General features: G+C 40.3%; 1 protein-coding gene across 4 annotated transcripts in view; it reads right to left on the bottom strand.

The window, feature by feature from the left end:
* MCCC1 (methylcrotonyl-CoA carboxylase subunit 1) overlaps positions 1-24,517 on the bottom strand; it is a 78,768-nt gene that overhangs the window by 13,281 nt on the left and 40,970 nt on the right. For all 4 annotated transcript variants that reach the window (XM_064366847.1, XM_021674505.2, XM_021674507.2 and 1 more), the window contains 7 exons: positions 22,462-22,573; positions 18,556-18,637; positions 15,697-15,824; positions 11,331-11,514; positions 9,099-9,208; positions 7,284-7,500; positions 5,140-5,226 (listed from right to left, as the gene is read on the bottom strand). In XM_064366847.1, coding sequence (XP_064222917.1) covers positions 5,140-5,226; positions 7,284-7,500; positions 9,099-9,208; positions 11,331-11,514; positions 15,697-15,824; positions 18,556-18,637; positions 22,462-22,573 — 920 coding nt within the window. The remainder of the gene's footprint in view (positions 1-5,139; positions 5,227-7,283; positions 7,501-9,098; positions 9,209-11,330; positions 11,515-15,696; positions 15,825-18,555; positions 18,638-22,461; positions 22,574-24,517) is intronic.

A 24,517-nucleotide genomic window follows, 5' to 3' on the forward strand; every position in this document is an offset into this window, starting at 1 on the left:
TCCTTTCTGCAGCCCATGGATCAAGGAGTAATTTCAACTTTCAAGTCTTATTAAGAAATATATTTTGTATGGCAATAGCTGCCATAGTGAGTCTTCTGATGGATCTGGGCAAAGTAAATTGAAAACCTTTTAGATGCCATTAAGAACATTTGTGATTCATGGAATGAGGTCAAATTATCAACATTAACAGGAGTTTGGAAGAATTTAATGACTCACAGATGACTTTTAGGGGTTCAAAACTTTAGCAGAGGAAGTAACTGCAGGTGGTAGAAATAGCAAGGGATCTAGGATTGGAAGTAGAGCCTGAAGATGTGACCGAATTGCTGCATCTCAACAGCACTGCACACTGCAGAGAAATCTTTCCTGAAAGGAAGGGTTAGCTGATGCAGCAAACCTCCTTGGTGTCTTATTTTACGCAAATTGCTACTCACCCCAATCTTCAGCAACCACCACACTAAGTCAATCACAGCCATTAACACTGAGGCAAGACCCTTCGCCAGCAACAAAATTACAACTCATTGGAGGCTTAGATCATCATTAGCTTTTTTTTTTTTTTTTTTTAGCCATAAAGCATTTCTAAATTAAGGTATATATATTGTTTGTTTAGACATAATGTTATTAGCACACAATAAACTACAATATAATATAAACATAATTTTTTTTTTTTTGAGATGGGAGTCTCACTCTGTCACCCAGGCTGGAGTGCAGTGGCGTGATCTCAGCTCACTGCAACCCCCGCCTCCCAGGTTCAAGCGATTCTCCTGCCTCAGCCTCCTGAGTAGCTGGGATTATAGGTGTGTGCCACTATGTTCAGCTAATTTTTCTATTTTCAGTAGAGACAGGGTTTCACCACATTGGTCAGGCTAGTCTCAAACTCCTGACCTCATGATCCGCCCATCTCAGCCTCCCAAAGTGCTGGGATTACAGGTGTGAGCCACCATGCCAGGCCTATAAACATAACTTTCATATGCATGAGGAAACCAAAACCTTTGTTTGGCTCACTTTATTGCAGTGGTCTGAAAGCAAACCTGCAATAACTCCAGAGTAGGCCCAGATTACATGAGTATGGAACTGGTTGACTATCCGAGGAGACGAAAATCTAAAGTTTTGTGGGGTACAGTACATAGGTAAGAATCAGTTTGTCTGCTTCTGATACTTCAACAATCATTTTCATGCTGCCAGTTCAAATCTGTTTCCAGCCCTAGCCTCCCTTCTCCAGGTGACCTCTGATTAGTCATTCCCAGCTGGATCCTCCACTGGAGACTTCAGAGGACCATGGCGGGGCCGACAAATCATCTTCTCCGTCTACCTTCTTCTCCTCCAGACCTGTGAGCTCCCTGACTGGCACCCCTATGCTCCTTGTCTTCCAGGCTTAAAGTTGTCCTTGCCTCGTCCTTCTCCTTTGCTTTCCACATGCAACAGTTACTACAAAGCTGCCAAATTCTTCCCTTAAATACCTGTCCTATGCACCTCTCCTTCCATTCCTACTGCTCTCCCCTGCCTCAGGCCCCACTGCCTCAGGCCTGGCTGATCTGAGGAGGTCCTCTGGGATCTTCCCGCTTCTCATCTCAATACTCAGAGCTAATGTCCTGACCCCATTCCAAATACTTGGCCTGATATTGAAGGTTCCAACCTCTCAGTCTTATTTCCTACCATTCTCCTCCATGGATGGCCTGATGCTCCAACCAAATGTGAAAATGGGACAATTAACATTCCCCAGGCTGGGCGTGGTGGCTCACACCTGTAATCCCCGTACTTTGGGAGGCCGAGGCAGGCACATCACCTGAGGTCAGAGTTTGAGACCAGCCTGGCCAACATAGTGAAATCCCGTCTCTACTAAAAATACAAAAATTAGCTGGGCATGTAGTCCCAGCTACTTGGGAGGCTGAGGCAAGAGAATCACTTGAACCCTTCTCCTTCACTACACTGCTGGTGTCCAGCCACAGCACAGAAACCCTACTGCCTATTCACATCAGGCTCGCTGTCCTTGGGAAGAGTCCACCTGGCCAGAGTTAACTCTCCCTCCTCTGCATACAAATACCACTATGAGTCTCCCCTCATCCTGTTTATAAAGAGTGATTTTCCTATCATTTGTTTCAGAAAAATTACCAAAATAAAAATGTTCACAAAAGTCAAATACTAAAGTACGTTCTCCAGGGCCTGCACTCTTGACCACTATGCTCTCCATCTTCTCAGCATACACACTTCCAAATGGTAAATTCCTTAAGAGAAAAAAAAAACAGGGACAAAGACTTTTTTCTCTCTTTTCCACATCACTTGGCATATCTATTTTATCAAAAACTTTGTACTCAATGTATAAATGAATGAAACTTCTCCACCCTATATCATGTCAATAGGCTTTAGCTCTTCTTAGGAGAAAGTGCCTCCCATTACACCACAACCATTTTCTTTGAATTTATAAAATATGACATGTATTTAACCGGCACAAATGCCAGCAGATCACAGTAAAGACACTACCAGGAAAACTCCTACCCTAGATATCTCTTGTCACCTACAAGAGACCTTAAACATCCTCTTGTAATTTAATAGGGTATACAAGTGTGGCATGTGTGCAGTTTAGGTTGGCACATGTATCCTGGAGTGTGGGTTCAAATCCTGACTCCACCAATTATTTTTGGTGTGACTTCTAGAAAATTACTAATCTCTCTGAGCCTTGACCTTGGTATACAGAGATTAGTAATTTATAAAGTTGACACTAATAATAACACCAATCTCATTGGCCTGTTCTGAAAATGCAAATGAAACAATCTTTGGAAAATGTTTAACACAGTATCTGACATATACCAAATACTCAATAAATCTTAGCTATTATTATCATTGAAGTTGGACAGGGTTCTGTGAAACATGACCTCTAGTAGCAAAGCAAGAATAGTTTTCAAGCCTTGAATACTTAAAATAGTTGGTCATTCTCACTGAGGTCACTAGAAGTTGCTTCTGCTTTAGCCTCATAAATGCTTCTAGTACCTTGTTTTCTTTTAATAAAGTTTTATTTTATAAATAGGAACAAGATCTCACTATGTCACCCAGGCTGATCTCAAACTCCTGCCCTCAAGCAATCCTCCTGCCTTGGCTTCCCACAGTGCTGAGATTACAAGTGTGAGCCACTGTGCCTGGCCTGGTCTCTTAAGCTTCCTGTTTCATGCACTTTTCTTCATTTAATTCTCATCATTGCTAATTAGCATTTTTTGGAGACTTAGCTATATAACCTTTTCTGAAAGCTGTTTCATACATACTTGGATTATTTTCATAAAATATTGCCAAAAGGGTGTAGTGAACAACAACCATGTTGGCTTTTCAATTATGTATTTACTTTTTAATTAAAAGTTTAATTCCAAAACCCCCAGCATACTTCAAATTAGTGCTTGGTGCTTTAGTGAAGAGCCATGCCAAATAACACAGTTGGCTTGTATGAATTATAATCACACATGTAATTCTTCTGTTTAATTCAGGTCGAAGAGGCCAGTGAAACTTTAATGCTTTTGATAATCGTATTTAGCATATAGGAGTCTAGAGTAAGATATTTCCAGATTTTGGGGGCTGTCTTTTTAGGATGAAATGAGCTTAAATGGATGGGCTAGCTATCTGCAGAATGCTACTATATAAAAGAGGTCTACAAATTTTTGTTATAAAGGGTTGACAATATGCCCAATGTACTTACAGTAATGACCATCTAGGCTCAGGACTGAAAAATAACTGGAGTTATGACCCAACAAACTAGTGTGAACAAAATATTTGTTACTGAGTGAGTGTCTTCATAGAGGTGAAGTAAAAAAGATTTTCTGGCTGGGCACAGGGGCTCATGCCTGTAATCCCAGCACTTTGGGAGGCTGAGGCAGGTGGATCACCTGAGGTCAGGAGTTCAAGACCAGCCTGGCCAATATGGTGAAACCCTGTCTCTACTAAAAATACAAAAATTAGCTGGGCATACTGGTGGGCGTCTGTAATCCCAGCTACTCAGGAGGCTGAGACAGGGCAATCACCTGAACCGGGGAGGCAGAGGTTGCAGTGAGCCAAGATCACGCCACTGCTCCAACCTGGGAAACGAGCGAAAGTCCATCTCAAAAAAAAAAAAGATTTTCCTCTGTCCAAAGAAGAAGGTTCTGTGATCAGCTGACAAGAGGATTCTGCTCTACCTGGGAGGCACATTTTTATAACAGAACTGTAACAGTTCAAAGACATCTCACATTTGAGGTTAGCCAGCACTCTGAGTTCTGACTCTGTGCCCATCGGGGTTCCCACACAAACTGTCTTATAGCAGAAGGGATATAGTGACCAGCTATCACAGAATTCTGGTCCTGCTGCTACACTGCTCCAGTCAAAAGTTTATAAACTGCCTTCTGGCTTAAGTGTCGGCCTCTTTTGACTTCAGTTAAAGTAAGCCAGTCCCTAAATTGAGCCAACTCAAATTAGTTTACAATTAAAAATCAATTTTCTACTGGAAAAATGGTGGAAACAGCATGAGAGTCAAGGTCAAAAAGAGTGAGTGTGAATCCTAGCTCCACCACTTGCTAGTCTTGACTAAATGACTTCACTTCTGTGTCTTATCATCCATGCTTTCATCATCCATACATGGGTGTAACAGCGACTCCCCCTCACGTTGTGAAGATAAAAACTTACATGAGATAAGGCACCTAACAAATTATAGCTCTCTAGTGACAGACTTCTACCTGAATCACTGCCTGAGCAATGGGCAATCGTCCCTCTCTGACATAGTTTTGGATATTGTTTTTTTCTTATTTAAAAGTATACATTCTCACTGCAGAAAAATTGCAAAGCAAAAAAAAGTGTGAATAGTTGGGGACAAAGGGGTTTTTTGGGGCATATTTCTAACATTCTGGGGCATATTTCATCTCAGCTGTTTTGCTACGCTTATTTCACGACATATTTTTAGAATATTTACAAAACATCTGAAAACTGCAAAGAAGAAAAGCAGATACCATGAACTCTACTACCCGGAGCTGATCAATTCTATTATTTTGGCATATTTCCTTCCAATGTTCAGGGTACGCATTTTAAAAATGTAACTGACTGATCATGACCAGGCTGCAATCCTCTTCTTCAGATTAGTGTGCTACACTTCTATGACTCACCTTTCTCTTTTAATGAAACATTACTTACTGTTTTTACCATCTTTAAGAGTCATGTTTCTGGTATAAGAGATATTCAGTCTTCGTCCACTGCTAGATGAAAATGGAGAGAACTGATCTAGAAAAAATTTAAAATTCAATAACAAATTTATGAGTATCAAGCCTATGAAATTTACACCTTACAAAAGAAAACATAAAACGCTAGTCCTAAATTGGCAGCTCAGATATGCTTTTCTCTTGGTTTTCTCATTGTTTCAGGTTTAAAGAGATAATTTTGTTTATATCTTATGGAATTCTATATTAAAAATTCTAGCATCTACTGAAGAATCTGAATATTTGCAATCTAAACTCTCATCCTGCGGTGGCATAAGCTACACCATGGTCACCCCCTTTTGATGGGGCAAATTCATATTCATTTCAGGTCACTAAAGCCTCTACTATTCCCTATTTTTCTTTCACCTGGCCTCTTTTCCTCTTCTATGTTGTTGGCCCAGCCCTTAGAGGCATTGTTTTTTTGACGTGGAGGCACAATCTTGGCTCACTGCAACTTCCACCTCCTGGGTTCAAGTGATTCTCCTGCCTCAGCCTCCCAAGTAGCTGGGATTACAGATGCACGCCACCATGGCCAGCTAATTTTTCTATTTTTGGTAGAGATAGGGTTTCACTGTGTTGGCCAGGCTGGTCTCAAACTCCTGATTTAAGTGACACAGCTGCCCCAGGCCTCCCAAATTGTTGGGATTACAGGCATGAACCACAGTGCCTAGCCCTTTATAGGCATTTGGGTGTACCACCTCTACTGGACAACATCGAGGAGCTTTAGCAAAGCTAAGCTGATGTAAGTTATTCTGAATCTCATCTCTGTACCAATTATAAACTTTTAAAAGGAAGGTCACAGTAAGAGAACACTCCATTCTAAAAATGTTAAGTTCAGGCTCAGGAATATCACACTCAGGGATATATTTAGATGCATTTTCATTCAATGTAAAAGGATAAAATAAGGATAAAATCTTCTAAAGATGTAGCTTTCAGCACTTAAAACATTTTACATTTTAAGCTTTCAACATAGCTATCCTGAATGAATGTAAATGAATGTAGAAATTAAAGATTCCAATAGGGGATCCTATAATAATACAGGTTCAGTAACCTTTATCCAAAATGCTTGGGACCACAAGTGCTTTGAATTTCAGATTTTTTTTTTTTTTTTTTTTGATTTTGGATTATTTGCATCATATTTAACTGGCTCAACATCCCTGATCCAAATATCTGGACTCTGAAATGTTCCAATGAGCATTTCCTTTGAGTGTCATGTTAGTGCTCAAAAAGCTTCTGATTCTGGAGCATTTCGGATTTGGGGATTTGGGATTTCAAACTGTATAGGGTAATAAAATAATTACCAATAAAAGAGAAAAATAGATTAGATTTTTTAAAATTCTGTTTGCTCCAAAGGTCAGAGCTAGCCTGAAATGCAACAAGTTTGTGAGGGCTGAGACTGTGTATCAATTTAAAGGGAAGAACTTTCCAACTGGCTGAAACTCTAAGCTACCCTATGAGGTAATGAATTTCCAGTTTCCTGGGGTGTTAGGAAGAAGTTGAGCAACAACTTAGTGGGTGTGCTGAGGTAGGAGGGAATGTATGTGGGCGGTAGCCAGGATGTACGCCTGCTATGGCCCTTCCTATGCTTGGATTCTATGACACTATGAAGTCTCTAGGTAGACAATCACAGGATGGAAAGAGAGGAAGAAGTGATTCGACACTAAGTCATGGGTAACCAAAGGGAATCTAAGTCTCCTGTGTTCCGTCTTGAGACTCTGGGACAAAGGGAGCTGCTGCAGGTACAGAGGATACAACAAAGTAGGTCCCTGAGGAGTGGCGAACAAAAGAAGTGGTAAGAAGTTAGCACAGGGTGTGGGGAGAACAAGTGCTTGACTGAAAAGAGATCCATTTCTACAGTGTTAGGCGTTTAGTTACGCTACAGTGAATGGGTTAAATAGTGTTTATGGGTGCATCCACGGCAAGGCAAGAGCTTTCCTTCATACTAAAAAACACATCTGCAAAGAATGGTGTCAGTCACTTAGAGGTGAAAAGAGAGGCAAGCAGGCCACAGAGAGAGAAAAGCACGGTCAATGCTGATTCGCAACACTTGACAAGCAGAAGAAAGGGACAAGCCTTCCGTACCATGTGTCTGGAGAGTGAAGGCATCGGTCATGGCCTTCTCCTTGAGGATGAGGCCCAGGGCTGCCTGGCATAAAGACTCTTTGGCTGCAGCCTTCCGACCGGGCAGCAGCTCTTTGTGGTGCTGAGGGATGAAGTCAGTGTGCACGTTCCCAGCTTCAAACTCCGGGTGGCCAGACAGGTTAAGTAAGAAGTTGATGTTGGTGTGCAGTCCAACAATCTAGGAAGAGAATAAAGCCCCAGTTCCTCCTGAGTGGGGAAAACAATATGTCCAGAAAACCATCTGCTCTTTTTATCTAGGTATCTTCTACTGTGAACAACTCTTAGGAAAAATAAAAACCTACTAAGGTACCATGTGGCAACAGGACAATTCTCAGGAAAAACAAAACAAAAACTCACCTCACCATGACTATGTCCATTACTGTATCCATCCAGACTTAACACTTAAAATTACATGTTAATATGACAAAGGGGAGGCAGGAAATGCCGTTATAGTAGGCAGCATAGAGGCACTTTGTTGACTCAGGTGAGGAAAGTAATCAATGTTAAGAAACATAAATGAAATTCATTTGCAAAGTATGGAAGACTTGCTGCTCAGAATACTTCCAGAGAATAGGAAGACTGCAAACCGCAAGCAGGATTGCTATACTGGGGAGGCGACAGGATTAAATAACCTCAAAAGAGCTTCCTTCTAACACTCAAATCCAAATTTTATATACTGATACAAAAATTTGTAAAGGCATAAAATTAACCCAAATATGCCAATAAATGGGATCGAAAGTAAAACCAGCTCTGAACTGTGGGTTCGTTCATTCACTCATCCATTCCTTCATTCGTTTAACAGCCATTTCAAGAGCATCTCTTAGGTGGCAGGCTCTGATACAGGCACTGGGGACACAGTGAGGAACAAAAGGGATGAGGTCCCTGCCTTTACAGTCTCTGCTTACATTCTAGGGAAACAAGTAACAACGTCTGTAAAGAGGCATCTAATATAATGTCATATGCCATCAAGAAAACAAAGGCTGGCTAAGAGGACGGAGAATAACAAAAGGTCATACTTTAAACGGGGCAGCCTGGGAAAGGGCTCAGAGCAGGAGAGCAGGGTAGTCAGGAGGGAGCCCTGCAATCATGTAGGGGGAACAATATTCTGGAAGACTGGACAGGAATGCATGGTTCCATGCTGAGTGGGTCTCAGAAGTGGCAAAGCAGCCAGTGTGGTTGGAGCCACAGAGACCAGAGCTTTGATCAATTATTAACATCTAACAAGTTGAATAACTGGGTTAATAAATCCTTCTCTGAGCTAAATCAGTGTGGTATGGGACTTTCTGCACCAAGGAAATTAATGTTCTACAGGAAAATAGCAAACTCTATCAAAGGGATGAAACTGAACATAATTATTTTACTTCAGAGAAAAATTACCAGACTGTAGGTCACACTGAGTAGGGAAAACAACATTCCAGAAAACATCTGCTTTTATTTCCTAAGTATTTTCTACTGTGGGCAGCTCTAAGGAAAAATAAAAACCCTACTAAGGTACCACGTATAGCCGGCCTCATCTACAGAGTGAACAGGATTCCCCTGAAACACAGCACTGACACTAACAATACTTCCGTAATCTTTCTTTTGTAACTGAAATCAACAAATCCTCAAACCCTGTTCTGGCCCGTGCAACATTCTCCCCTATGAAATTATTTTGTTTGGGCAACTGATGGAAATAGGAAATAAGCTGGCAAGACCAAGGCCCTGCCAAAGGCAAAGGCTGACCTCTGGTGCTGACCAAACATATCAAGGTCACTGGCATGGCCTCGGGTCACTCACATGGCACTGACGAAGGCTGTACCTCAGTTTTGTCAACGCCGCCTGGCGATCTGCCGCCCACACGACCAGCTTTGCAATCATGGGGTCATAATGCACAGAAACTTCATCTCCTGAAATTGAAAACCACAGTAACCCCTTCAAGTCGAAACATAAAGGAATAAAATACAACGAGCAAGACATTTTGTTATGTACATTTCACACTTAATCTTCATAAACCCCTGCATGATAAATAATATTGCCATAAATTTATTCATGAGGACCCTGAGGTTCAGAGGGCTTTGAAAACTTGGCAAGTATAACGAGGGTGGGCCACCCAACAGCACCAGGCCCTAACATGGTGATCAATGGCACACGATCTGGCTCTCCCTGTCCTGTCTTCTTCTGAACCTTCTTTTCCCTTCTCATTTTGAAAGTCAACACGATCTCCCACTACCCTCTCACACGGCCCTTAGCATTCCCCTCCCTTCACTCCTTCAGTTTCCACACCAGTCAAGCAGGTTTAATAATTCTTCTGTCCTGCAGGGTTGTTAGGAAGAGTGGCAATCAAGTGACAAGTGCCACACCTGGCAAAGCTGATACACCAATGGCAGCTATCATCACTGTGATGGTTACAGTCCTAAAGACAAGAATCTGAACCAGAGGACATTCCACTGGTTAGAAATGGTTCAAGTGGAAAGGATGTGGTGTGCTGTAAAGAACATTGTTACAGGGTCCTTCCAGGATTTTGGCAGTCACTTGACCTCTTTGAACCCCAGAGCCCTCATTGATAAGATTAAAGATGCCTGCAGTAGAAAGGAAGGAATCCATGAAACAAGCAGAGTGAAGACGCTTCGCTGATAAGTTAAAAAGTCTACTAACTACCAAATCTTGCTGTGGCTTATCCAGAGCTCTCAAAATGCTGCCAATTTATTTTCAAGAAGTCCTAATTCCTCATTTTGGCTTTCAAGACACTATATGATTCGCCTTCAACCCATGTCTTCAGCCATGTATTTTCTTACCATTCTTCGAACATACTTTTTTCTCTTCTCTTCACTCTTCATTGTGCTGTTAAATCTACCTACCTAAATCCATTCCAGTCACCTTCTTAAAAGTTTGTCCTGGCCAGGCGTGGTGGCTCACCCCTGTCATCTCAGTACCTTGAGAGGGCGAGGCAGGCAGATCACGTGAGGCCAGGAGTCTGAGACCAGTCTAGCCAACATGGTGAAAACCTGTCTCTACTAAAAATACAAAAAAAAAAAAAAAATCTGCTAGGCATTGTGGTGCACATCTGCAATCCCAGCTACTCAGGAGGCTGAAGCATGAGAATTGCTTAAGCCAGGGATATAAAGGCTGCAGTGAGCCAAGATCACATCACTGTACTCCAGCCTGGGTGACAGAGTGAGACCCTGTCTCAAAAAAACAAAATACAAAAACAAACGTCCTAATTATATCAGTCTAAAGTAAGCTCTTACCCCTGAGAATTGCTATATCCCATCACTGTATAACTTATTCCATCAACTGAAATTCAAATGTCAGGAGACAGTGGAGGCTCCAGAGCACTGACTCAGGAGCCAGACTGCCTGGGTCTGAATCTTGGCTCCAAGGATGACCTTGGACAAATTACTTAACTCTTCTGTGCTCCAGTTTCCTCATCTAGAAAGTAGGGATGATAATAACACCTACTCAGAGGGCAGTTCTTATGGTGAAACGAACACATGTAGAAAAATCACCTGGCAGTGTCAGTAAGTAAGAAGTGCTAAGTAATCACTAGTCATGACCACTGTCATTAATCATATGCTGAAATGTCACAGCTCTTCTGTTTCTTTACTGTAATTTTTTAAATTATTGTTTGGCTTATACTAAGTTTATGTATTAATTCTCCAACTTGACTTTATATCCCTTGAAGGCAGTATGCCTTGAGCATAGCAGGTATCAGTCATCTTAAATCATTTTTGGAACGAGGCAAGGTAAAAAAAAAAAAGGTAAGACAGTACACACAAAACATTTCCTGGTTAGGTCTGACCAAGTACTGCTGAATCTCAAAAAAAGAGAGTCCACTGTTTAAAAATACTCACTATTCTTTAAAAATAACAATTTCCGAGGGAAAAGTAATGGTTACCAAGAAATCACTTAAATTCTTTATTTTAAAATATGCTAGACATTTCCATAAGACTTACGGATAAGAATCTGTCCAAAAATAATAATGTACTAAAAACTTAAAAAGAATGAGACCCTTAATTTTATTCACTTGACCTTGCCGTACTCCAGTTTCAATCCTAGTGCAAGGGTCTGCTGGCGGGGTAGAGAGGTGCACTAGTGGTCCAGTCTCAGGCACGAAGTTATGGTTAGGATCTTCTGCATATATTCTAGCTTCGAAGGCATGGCCCTGCAGAGCTATTTCTTCCTGGCTCAAAGGAATCTTCTCTCCTGCTGCAATCTGGTAACAGAATCATATTTCTCATGAAATCTACCGTATAGCAGCTACAGGACTTAATAAATCAATGGTCTTGCTTTTTTTTCTAGGTAAAATGTACATTTAGGTTTCGCAATGCATCCAAATAAAAACTATTATTTTGTCTACTCACTTGAGTATCGGGCAAAACAAAAATAAATTAAGAAACAGATGCAGCTTGGGAACACTCTATTATTGGGTATCAGAGTTTTTAAACGGAAAAAGCAGGCAAAGTGATGGCTACCTTACAAATACAAAAATCTGTCTTTGTTCCACATAATCAAAACCAAAATTTCTTACTGACAAGATACTCTGTTTTCATTTAAAACATTAGCACTCAGTTCCCAAATCAATTGTTTTTTTAAAAATAATACATTATTAGTGTTTAGGACTAGATTCACATGCAAAAAGTGTGGCTGGCGTTATCATCCTATATTGCATTCTTCATCAGTAAGTGGGTGAAAAAGCAGAACAGAAAGGGAACATGGGCCGAGCGCGGTGGCTCACGCCTGTAATCCCAGCACTTTGGGAGGCTGAGGCGGGCGGATTACCCGAGCTCAGGAGTTCACAACCAGCCTTGGCAATACAGTGAAACTCTGTCTCCACTAAAATACAAAAAATTAGCCAGGCGTGGTGACATGCAGCTGTAATCCCAGCTACTCGGGAGGCTGAAGCAGGAGAATCGTTTGAACCTGGGAGGTGGAGGTTGCAGTGAGCCGAGATCGCGTGACTGCACTCCAGCCTGGGTGACAGAGAGAAACTCTGTCTCAAAAAAAAAAAAAGAAAGGGGAACATGATGCTTTACGATGCTTTTTCAATTTATAAACAGGGTGATCAGGATTGTTTGTTGTTACTATAATTATTACTATTTTGGCTATTATGTGTCAATACAACAAATCATGCTCTTCAACTAAGTAGTGTAACTTGAAAAAGGCTATTGGAGAACACACTGTCACTTTCTCTCTTTACTCTCAAGTTTTTTTCCCAGATGAGAAAATGACAACCTGAGAAAGCAATATAAATACAGGAAAAAAGACTCTAAGTAACTTAGCATGACATTCAACTAAACAGGTAAGTATAAAACAGAGGCAAAAGTTTCATTTCTTTATGAAAGATCAGGAACCACAGCAGTTAAGAATGAAAGGAGGCCAGGCGCAGTGGCTCATGCCTGTAATCCCAGCACTTTGGGAGCCTGAGGCAAGCAGATCACAAGGTCAAGAGATCGAGACCATCCTGGCCAACATGGTGACACCCCATCTCTACTAAAACTACAAAAATTAGCTAAGCGTGGTGGCACACACCTGTAGTCCCAGCTACTCGGGAGGCCGAGGCAGGAGAATTGCTTGAACCCAGGAGGCGGAAGTTGCAGTAAGCCAAGATCACACCACTGCACTCCAGCCTGGTGACAGAGCAAGACTCCATCTCAAAAAAGAAAAAAAAATGAAACGGAACTAAGTTAAATGCCCTTATGGCAGTGTATTTTGAGAACACCTCAGGCTCTGCAGGCAGATTGCCTAGTTCAAATTTTGTCTCTATACTTAGTCATCTGGACAAGTTTCTTAAGGTTTGTATGCTTCAGAGAAAAGCGTCTAGCATACACTAAGCACTATGTTACCTATTATCATTCTATCCTTATCCTTCATCATGAAATATTCTTTAATGTTTTAATAATGAATTCCGGGTCGGGCGCAGAGGCTCATGCCTGTAATCACAACACTTTGGGAGGCCGAGGAAGGCAGATCACCTGAGGTCAGGAGTTCAAGATCAGCCTGGACAACATGGTGAAACCCCATCTCTACTAAAAATACAAAATTAGCTGGGGGTGGTGAGACGCATCTGTAATCCCAGCTATTCTGGTGGCTGAGGTAGGAGAATCACTTTAATGGGAGGTGGAGGTTGCAGTCCAGCCTGGGCAAAAAGAACAAAACTCCATCTCAAAAAAATAAAATCCATGTTTTACTATTTAAAAACAGAATGACAATGTATCCATATTCCAAGATGAGATCTTTCTAACTCGACGGCCCCATTTCCACCTTATGTTCACCTTGACTTGTCTTTGTCTGTCCATTTTCCTCCAAGATTGGCTTCCACTTGAGCCCAGAAGAGACAGGCCCCAGTCATGCCTCTGGGTATCTGGAGATAGGTGCCATTTGAGTTCTCTCAGGCTGACAGTGGCTCTCCGGAACCCCTAACCTTGACATTTTCACCAGCTTTCCCTCAACACCGTTAACCACCTGTACCTGCAGCCTGAACCCAGAACACACATCGGTCATCATCCAACCCTTGCTCTAGGAAGCCTCTGACTACAAAGGCTGGTCTTCAAGCTTGAACTCTTGATTCACCAAATGTGAGCCCCTTTGTTTTACCTCTGTTTGGAGCCAGACACCAAATGTCTTGAACTCTACAAACCAGGTCCAGCAGGTTCCCTACGTTCTAGAGCCCTCCTCAGATGATAAAAGCTGGCTTCTCTTTCTGAAGAGCGTTGACAAGCTCTTACAAGAAATAAATGTCTGCTGGTTTCCCTCATGCCCAAAAGCTTTCTCCTTCCTTAATCCTTAGAAACTCTTTTTATCTCTATGATTTCAAAAGTCTAAACTCTCTTGATTAATGCTTCAGAAAAACTCCTCCTTTTCCTTGAATTCTGGAAATACAAATGCTCTTTCTAGAAGTTTCCAAAGCCACTACGGTTTTTCTTGACACTCACTAAAACTTACTAGCTTGCTGTGCCTGGTTTTCATTAGTGGCTTAGGATATGGAGCCCCAGAAGAACCTTTTGGCTCAATTAAAACCACCAATCACTCCCAAGGAACCAACAAAAGGAATCTCATACTATTATCCACAGAAGTTCTGAAAAGATAAAATTATCAATCAAGACTTTAACATCACACCATAAAAAAAAAAAAAAAATTTAGATTCAGGTTATATAAGGAACCAAGAACCCTACCGATATCAGGAATGTCTATATTACCTAACAATTTTTTTTCATGTTAAGAAAAAGAAGGCTAAAGCAAAATCTATTACTAACAAGAAGAAAAACAGACTAAGCTATTATTAATATTTGATTTTGAAAAGTGTGTTTTGTGGAATTCTGGTTTATACCAGTGCTTCTCAAACTATCCAAAGTAAAAAGACAGTTACAAACTTACATGCCTGACAAATACAGTAGACATGTCATAGCAATGCCAAAACGCTTTAAAAGTTTCCAAACATTTACTCTGAATGAATACTGACTCATGGGCCAGCAGTAGCCATAAATCAGCCCTTTACTTGGATCGTTCTAGCCCATCTCCTTGGCTCTTCATTCCCAGCTCTGCCTCAGCTCATTTCATCTTGCCTAGCATCTGCCCTGCCTCTAAAATCGAATGATGGCCTGGCCCAGAATGCTGTGGCCTTTGGTAGACCATGAGGCTTGATCTTGAGGTGATGGTTGTGAGCAAGCCTCTGTGACAGAAGCTCACCTGCTGGCCGCCCATGCCTAAGAGGGAGTGAATCTGAGCCCCTAAAGTATCAAAAAAAGCTAGAGCATCAAATGTAGCTTCACTCTTTACCTCCCATCTTCCTGTCCTCATCACCACCACCACCAACCGAACCCTGTTCAAAATGACACCTGTTTTAGGAGGCCAGAAGGTAGTAATCTATTCTCAAGACTGTTTTTTTTTTTTTGTAAATTATAGATTCAGGTGGTACATGTGAAGGTTTATTACATGGGTATTCTGCATGATACTGTGGGGTTTGGGCTTCTGGTGAAACAATCACTCAAACAGTGAACATGGTACCATTTAGGTAGTTTTTCAACCCCCGCCTCCCTCCCATCAAGATTTTTTTTTTTTTTAAAAGATGGAGTCTCGCTCTGATGTCCAGGCTGGAGTGGAATGGCGCAATCTTGGCTTATCGCAACCTCCACCTCCTGGGTTCAAGCGATTCTCCTGCCTCAGCCTCCTGAGTACCAGGAACTACAGGCACCCATCACCACACCTGGCTAATTTTTGTACTTTAAGTAAAGACGGGGTTTCACCATGTTGGCCAGGCTGGTCTCAAACTCCTGACATCAGGTGATCCACCCACCTCAGGTGATCCACCCGCCTCAGCCTCCCAAAGTACTGGGACTACAGGTATGAGCCACTGTGCCCCACCAAGACTGATCTTTAATAGAAAAAATATTCTCACTCTAAGCTGCCACTCCACCAAGTCAGTTCCTGTGATCATCTCCGTAACAGGGTGTTCCACTTGCAGCCTTGTATTCATCTCCATGAAATAGAAATTATGTTTCGAGTCCATAATAAACTCCACAGTCCCTAAAAGATAAAAAACAATGGTCATATTAAATAGTGTATCATCAGTAGCAAACCAAAATCTTCCATGAGGCATCACATCAAGTCTTACTGCTGCCTTCATTTAATGGTTAACACTTTGCATTTCATGAAGAAAATATCTCGCATCTGCAACAGCATATGAGTCTTAGTCAAAAATAGAGAGCTGCATGAAATTTGGCAACAGAAAAGTCTATTTGGGGTTGTGAGCAAATGGTAAACCCAAATTCTGAATCCATTTCAGGTGCTGTACCAGTGAGAACAAGGGTGGACCACATGTTACTGCCTCAGGGCACCAAGATCCCAGGAGCCTCATGCCATGACATCCCATCTCACTCTAACCCCAAGGAAAAAAAGAAAACTTTTTTCCCCTGACTGTGTGCGCCTAGAAATTTCCTTTAAAAGTCCTTTTGCTGGCAACCTATTGAAAGATTGGCGACTAAACCTTATGTTAATATCTACTGGCAATCTATTAAGCCCTAAAAAATTTTCCCTAACTTTATTAAGGTTTCATTTTGGACAACAAACTGTAACAATTTTAAGTGTGGGTATATGATTTAGCAATTGAATACAATCAAAGAACCACAATGACACTACAGAACATTTCCAGCATCCGAAAAACTCCCTTGTTCCCATTTGCAACCAGTCCCTTCACCAAGCCCTGGGATCCAGGAAACCACCAATCTGCTTTCTCTCACTGTAGTTTTTCTGGAATTTTATATAAATGAAATTATATAGCTTGTGGTCTTCTGTGTTTGTGTTTTTTTCTCTTAAAGTGAATACAACGTAAAACTGTTTCTACAAGTGTGGTTACAACCCATCAGCGAATTTTAAAATCAATTTTTTTTTCTTGAGACAGAGTCTCATTGTATCACCCAGGCTGAAGTGCAATGGCACAGTCTCAGCTCACTGCAAACTCTACCTCCTGACAAAAGAGAGACAGAAAAGAGATATATATATTTGTACTGACTTCTGTTTGCATTTGAAAAATATTTCTAGGGCTGAGTGTGGTGGCTTATGCCTGTAATCCCAACACTTTGGGAGGCCAAGGCAGGCAGATCACCCAAGGTCAGCTGTTCGAGATCAGCCTGACCAACATGGTGAAACCTGAAACCCTATCTCTACTAAAAATACAAAAAAGTAGCCAGGTATGGTAGCAAGCGCCTGTAATCCCAGCTACCCAGGGGGCTGGGATAGGAGAATCGCTTGAACCTGGGAGGTGGAGGTTGCAGTGAGCCAAAATTGCGCCACTGCACTCCAGCCTGGGTGACAGAGTGAGACTGTCTAAAAAAAAAAAAAAAAAAAAGGGAAAGTCAAGAGAAGTGAAGAAAAGTCTCAAACTGACAATGTTTGCAAAGGCACATCTAATAAAGAACCATTATTCAAAATATACAAAGAACTCTTAAAACTCAACAATAGGAAAACAAACAACCTGATTTAAAAAATGGGTGAAAGACGTGAAGAGACACTTCATCAAAGAAGATAAACAGATGGCAAGTATGCATATGAAAAGATATTCAACATTATAGGTCATTAGGGAAGTGCAAATTGAAACAATGAGATACCAAATGGCCTGAATCCAAAACACTGACATCACCAAAAACTGCAGAGGATTTGGAGCAGCAGGAACCCTCTTTTGTTGCTGGTAGGAATGCAAAATAGTACAGTCACTTTAGAAGAGAGTTTGTCAGTTTTTTCCAAAACTAAACATTCTCTTACCATATGACCCAGAAAGCACACTCCTTAGTACTTATCCACATAAACTAAGAAATTATGTCCATACAAAAGCCTGATTATTTTCAGGACGTTTATAGCAGCTTTATTCATAATTGCCAAAACTTGGAAGCATCTAAGATGTCCTTCAGTAGCTGAATGGATAAACTGTGGGACATTGAGGCAATGAAATATTATTCAGCATAAAAAAAGAAATGAGCTATCAGTCATGAAAAGACATGGAGGAAACTGAAATGCATATTATAAAGATAAGAAGCCAATCTGAAAAGGCTATATACTGCATGATTCTAGCTATATGACATTCTTGAAACGGCAAAACTATAGAGGCAGTAAAAACATTAGTGGCTACCAGGATTTAGGGGGAATGGAGGGATGAACAGAGACAGCACAGAGGATACTGAAACTATTCCATAGGGTAGTTCAATGGTAGATACGTATCATTACATTTGTCGAAACTCACAGAATGTACACCACCACGAGTGAGCCCTTATGTGAACTATGGACTTGGTTGATAATCACGTGTGAATGTAGGGTCATTGACTGAAACAAACGTACCACTCTGGTGCAGGGGAGAGCTTCTGTGTTGGGGGTTTTGGGGGAGACAGGGGCACAAGGGGATTATCTGTACTTTTCGCTCAATTTTGCTGTGGGCTTAAAACTGTTCTGAAAACTAAAGTTTATTAACAATAAAGAAGTAAAAATATCAATTTAGTGGTTTTATTTTAAAATAGAATACAAAATATCAAATCTCATATAATTAAGACAAGTACTGTTTAATGAAACATTTGTTTCAAATATATAGGTATGTAAAAATAAACATTTATGTGTACATACTAGGTCTCAATATAAAATATATTTCTTACTGTGAATATGTTCAAAGCAGCCTGAAAGCAACTGATTTAAAAGCTGTGTTTCTCTTGCCTTCTGACATGTAAATTAACCACCATTACATCTCTTCCATTAGAAGCAAATCTTAACATACCTGCTCCAACATAATTTACAGCTTTAGCAGCTCTGATTGCAGCTTCTCCAAGCTGTTTTCTTATTTCAGGTTTAATGCCAGGCTTTGAAAAAAATATTTAAGTAAATCTCCATTAGTAGCTTGCCTTACTAGAAATTCCATTAAAATTCAATTCAGTCAGGTGCCACGTAATGACGTTTCTCAGTCAACAACAGCCCACACATACAACAGTTAATCCCGTAAGATTAAAATGGAGCTGAAAAATTCCTATGACCTAGTGACACTGTGGCTGTCACAACATCACTGCACAGTGTTACTCATGTGTTTTGTGGTGAGGCTGGTGTAAACAAAACGACTGCACTGCCAGTACACAAAAGTATAGCACAATCATGGCTGTACATAATACTTGATAATGATAGTAAGTGACTATGTTATTGGTTTATATATTTACTATACGATATAATTTTTACAGTTATTTTAAAGTGTATCCCTTTCACTTAAAAAAAAGTTAAATTGTAAAACAGCCTCAGGCAGGTCCTTCGGGAGGTGTTTCAGAAGAAGGCATTGTTATCACAGAAGATGACAGCTCCACAGAAGTTACTGACCCTGAAAACCTTCTAGTGGGACAAGATGTGGAGGGAAGGCAGTGACACTGATGAGCCTGACTTCGTTTAGGTCTAATCTAATGTATGTGTTTGTGTCTTCATTTTTTTGTTGTTGTTGAGACAGAGTCTCGCTCTGTTGCCCAGAGTGCAATGGTGCAATCTCAGCTCATTGCAACCTCAACCTTCTGGGTTCAAGCAATTCTCCTGTCTCAGCCTCCCAGGTAGCTAGAATTACAGGTGCACACCACCATGCCTGGCTAATTTTTTGTAGTTTACTAAAACTACAAAAACTACACGGGTTTCACCGTGTTAGCCAGGATGCTCTCAATCTCCTGAATTCATGATCTGTCCACCTTGGCCTCCCAAAGTCCTGGGATTACAGGCGTGAGCCACCGTGCCCAGCCTGTGTCTTCATTTTTAACAAAAAAGTTTAAAAAAGTTAAAAAAAAAAAAAAAAAAAGCCAGGTGTAGTGGCTCACCCCTGTAATCCCAACACTTTGGGAGGCAGAGGTGAGTGGAGCGCTTGAGTGCAGGAGTTTGATCCCAGCCTGGTGAGACTCATACCATGGAGCAACATGGTGAGACCCCGTCTCTACAAAAATAGAAAAATTAGCCAGGCATGAAAGCACATACCTACAGTCCCAGCTACTCCAGAGGTTGAGGTGGGAGGATCACTCGAGCCCAAGAGGTCATGGGTCTAGCGAGCTATGTTCATGCCACTGCACTCCAGCCTGGGTGACAGAGTAAGACCCCATCTCAAAAAAATTTAATTAAAAAAAGTAAAAACAGGAAAAAGCTTATAGAATAAGGCTATAATTTTTTTTCTTTTTTGAGATGGAGTCTTGCTCTGTTGCCCAGGAAGGAGTGCAGTGGTGTGATCTTGGCTCACAGCAACCTCTGCCTCCCAGGTTTTTAAAAGCAATTCTCCTGTCTCAGCCTCCGAGTAGCTGGGATTACAGGTGCCTGCCACCACACCCAGCTAATTTTTGTATTTTTAGTAAAGACAGGGTTTCACCATATTGGCCAGGCTGGTCTCGAACTCCTGACCTCAAGTGATCTGCCTATCTTGGCCTCCCAAAGCCCTGGGATTACAGGTATGAGCCACTACACCCACCCAAGAAAAGATATTTTTGTATGTCTGCATAATGTGTTTGTGTTTTTAGGTAAGTATTACTTAAAAAGAGTCAAAAAGTAAAAAATATATATATTTAAAAGTTTATAAACATATACATATAAAAGTAAAAAAAGTTCCAGTAAGCTAAGGCTAATTTATTAAATAAAAATATTTTTTATAAATTTAACTTAGTGGAAGTGTACAATGTTTACAAAGTGGCAGTGATGTACTAGGCCTTCATATTCACTCACTGTCCCACTCAGAGCAACTTACAATCTTGCAGGCTCCACTCAGGGTGAGTACTCCATACAGGTGTACCATTTCACAAATCTTTTATACTGTATTTTTACTGTACCTTTTCTATGTTTATATATGTTTAGATCCTTACCACTGTGTTACAACTGCCTGAAGTATTCAGTACAGTAATATGCTGTACAGGTTTGTCGCCTGGCAGCAATAGGCTCTACCAGCAGCCTACCTGTGCAGGAGGCTGTAATCACTATCTAGGTGTAAGCACACTCTATGATGTTCACACAATGACAAAATCACCTAAGGACGAATTTCTCAGAATGTATTCCTATTGTTAAGCAATGCATGACTGCATTATATTTCTATATATCAAATACTGCATTAAAAAAATAAAAAGCTAATATTATATACTTCATCAAAAACTACTATCCTATCCTAGTTTAAATGTCAATATACCCAAGTTCAATGATTCTGCTACTAATTTCTATGCATTGCAGATATTACTCAGCATAATTACATATCTTTGTCCCTTGTATCTACATGACAACTTTCATAACTATGTGTGTTTCAGACTGGGCACTGTGGCTCGGGTCTGTAATCCAAGTGTTTGGGAGGCTGAGGTTGGAAGATTATTTGAGGCCAGAAGTTTGAGACCAGCCTGGTCAACACGGTAAGAACCCATCTCTAGAATAAATTTAAAAAATTGGCCAGGCATGGTGGCATGCACTGTAGTTCCAACTACTCAGGAGACTGAGGGGAGGAATGCTGGGGCACAGGAGTTGGAGACTGCAGTGAGTTATGATCATGCCACCGCACTCCAGCCTGGATGACAAAGTCAGACCCTGTCTCAAAAGAACTAAACAAAACAAAATTGTATGTATCAATATGGTAACTTTCAACAATCCTTATTTTGTTTCAGGATGATAGGCAATCTGAGTCACGTGCCTAATGATTATCTTAAAATAATGGGAAACCTTGAGATTCCAAGTTAATAAGAAAGGTTCATAAAAAGAAATGTATATCAATAAGTAAGCAGAGTTTTCAACATTTTAAAACAGTGCTATACAGATATAAATTTAAGTAATCACCACATGAAAATAAGGCTTTACTGCAATTCCTATTGACATTTAATGTGTCAATATTCATGGCATAACATATTCTGGTACAATGTATAATGGTATAATATAGTCTATAACATAAATATATTCTGCAACGTAAATTAAAATTTGAATATAAGAATAATATACTTATTAACCAGAAACCTCTGATCCCTGACTTTTTGGAAATAAATATATATTGAAAAAAAAAAAAAAACCATATAACCTTGAACAAGAACCCATGGCAGTAGCAACCTCCACAGAAATGTAAATCCAAAAACAAATAGTCCCAGTAGCAAGCTTTGACCCAGATAATCACCTAAACCAATCAAGAGTAAGGCTCAAAGAGATGTAAACAATTAATGTTAAGGGAGCAAAAGCTGCCAAACGAGTGATCCTCTCTTCTCTATAATATAACCATTAAGGCAGGAAAATCACTAACATATTTTGAGAACATCTAAAATGGTAATTAAAACAAAAAAGCCTTCTCCATGAAAAAATAAATCCAATTAACCAGACCATTCCATTCCAGTATTTGATTCTAGTTAATTACAATTTGAAATGTGCATTGAAACCTCATTATACAGCTTTTCACTGTAAATCAGAGAGGTGAATCAGAGTAGATTTTCAGTATTTTATCCAGAAGGAACATGGCCCTGTTGTGTCTACCCCAAAAACATCAATTTCCTCCTCACTCCCAATACTGCAGGAGGTCTTTCATTACACTGCTATTAGAACACAGTTGTCCAGCAGGAGTTTGAGGGGTAAGAGACACCAGCTTCAAAGACTTCTGATGTGAAAATCAGAATAAATAAGATTCACATTATAGAGAAGCTTACAAATTTCCTTCCAAGGTCCTTACCGCTGGGGCCTCCTCAATGATCTTCTGATGTCGCCTCTGCACACTACAGTCTCTTTCAAACAAGTACACAGCATTGCCATGGTGATCCCCAAACACCTGGACTTCTACATGCCTAGATGAAAGCAAACACGTATGTTAATGTATTTGTCAGGCGTGATAAATATCACATTCGTGAAGCTAAACTGCTAGGCCCAATCACCAGGATTTCTCCATTTCTACTTTCTTTAAGTAAGATCTGACATTTTGACCTCAAATTAGAGATTATGGACTTAGAAAAAGAACTACAGGCCAGATGAGATGGCGGACGCCTGTAATCAAGGCAGAATGCTTGAGCCCAGGAGTTCAAGACAAGCCTGGGCAACATAGTGAAACCCCATCTCTACAAAAAACTAGCCAGGCATGGTAGCACATGCCTGTAGTCCCAGTTACTAAGGAGGCTGAGCCCAGAAGATTGTGGCTGCAGTGAGCTGAGATCGTGCCACGGCATTCCAACCTGGGTGACAGAATGAGAGACCCTGTCAAAACAAACAAATTATAATCTTGTAAAACTCAGTGAAAAAGTTACCGTTTGTAGGATGAGTATTAAAGGGAAAAAATCTCTACATAAAATGACAAATAAGAAAAGACATTTCTCCAACCTGAAGAATGAATGAATGAATGAATATTTTTAAAAGACAGAAAACAGAGACTAAAGTAGGGATAAGTAGTAAAAAGAACAAATTGTCAAAGAAAAGACTGACAAATTTGACTACCTCAAAATTACAAATTATAGTCACTTCATATTGTCAAAAGACCAATGAAAATTTTTTATGGCCACTTTTTGTTTTTAAGCAACTCTTACATTTAGATTTTATGACTATAGAAGACTGAAATTAAAATGGCTTATCCAGAAAAGTTAAATACATTAAATTAATATGGATTATTAGTATATCAGAAATATACTAACAATAAATCATAATAAAACCCAAAAAAGGGCCAGGCACAGTGGCTCACACTGATAAATCCCAGCACTTTGAGAGGCCAAGACAGGAGGGTTGCTTGAGTCCAGGAGTTCAAGATCAGTCTGGGCAACAGAGTGAGACTGTTTCTAAAAAAAAAAAAAAAAAAAAAAAAAAAAATTTTTTTTTTTTAAATAAGCTGGGCATGTTGGTACATGCCTGTAGTCCTAGCTGCTCAGGAGGCTCAGGCAGGAGGATTCCTTGAGCCCAGGAGTTTGAGGTGCCACTGCACTCCAGCCTGGCTGATAAAGTCAGACCCCATCTCTAAGGAACAAAAACCAACCAACAAAGGCACTTAAATGTTGAGTATAAAATAGTAAAATTATGAGAAATCATATTAAGAGTGAATGCACATAAACTTTATGAAAATAAGGCTAATATGGACTACTTGGCAAACATGAAAGCATTCTTCTCAGTAGGTTTATTGTGACATGGTCACGCTGTAGTTCACTTGACCTACTCACCACCATAATATAGAAATGAGTGATCAGCAAATATGTTTTTCTGTTGATTTTTTAAAATAAAAGCTGTCAAATACAGAAGAGACAAAAAAGCCAGGAAGTCTTATAAACATATTGCTTTAGTATAGTAGGTCGTTTCTATTCTTGTTTCCTTCATGAAGTATTTCATTTATCTACCTCAAAAAATTAATCTTCTCACTGGGCATGGTGGTGCACACCTGTAATTCCAGCACTTTGGGAAGGTGAGGCAGGTGGATCACCTGAGGCCAGGAATTTGAGACCAGCCTGGGCAACATGGTGAAACCCTATCTCTACTAAAAATACAAAAATTAGCCAGGTGTTGTGGTGCACACCTGTAATCCCAGCTAATCAGGATACTGAGGCATGAGAATCACTTGAACCTGGGAGGCAGAGGCTACAGTGAGCTGAGATTGTGTCCTGCACTCCAGCCTGGGTGACAGAGTGAAACTCTATCTAAAAAAAAAAAAATTATCTTAATATATCATGTTTTCTGAATGTTCCAGTTTTGAATTTTCCAAGCTGTCCAATACATTTTCTTAATAAAATTCTTGGAACTGATTTTTTCTTTTTGGATTT

This window comes from Aotus nancymaae, unplaced genomic scaffold (assembly GCF_030222135.1).
Source record: "Aotus nancymaae isolate 86718 unplaced genomic scaffold, 86718_ANA_hifiasm-v0.15.2.pri h1tg000067l, whole genome shotgun sequence".
Classification (NCBI taxonomy): domain Eukaryota; kingdom Metazoa; phylum Chordata; class Mammalia; order Primates; family Aotidae; genus Aotus; species Aotus nancymaae.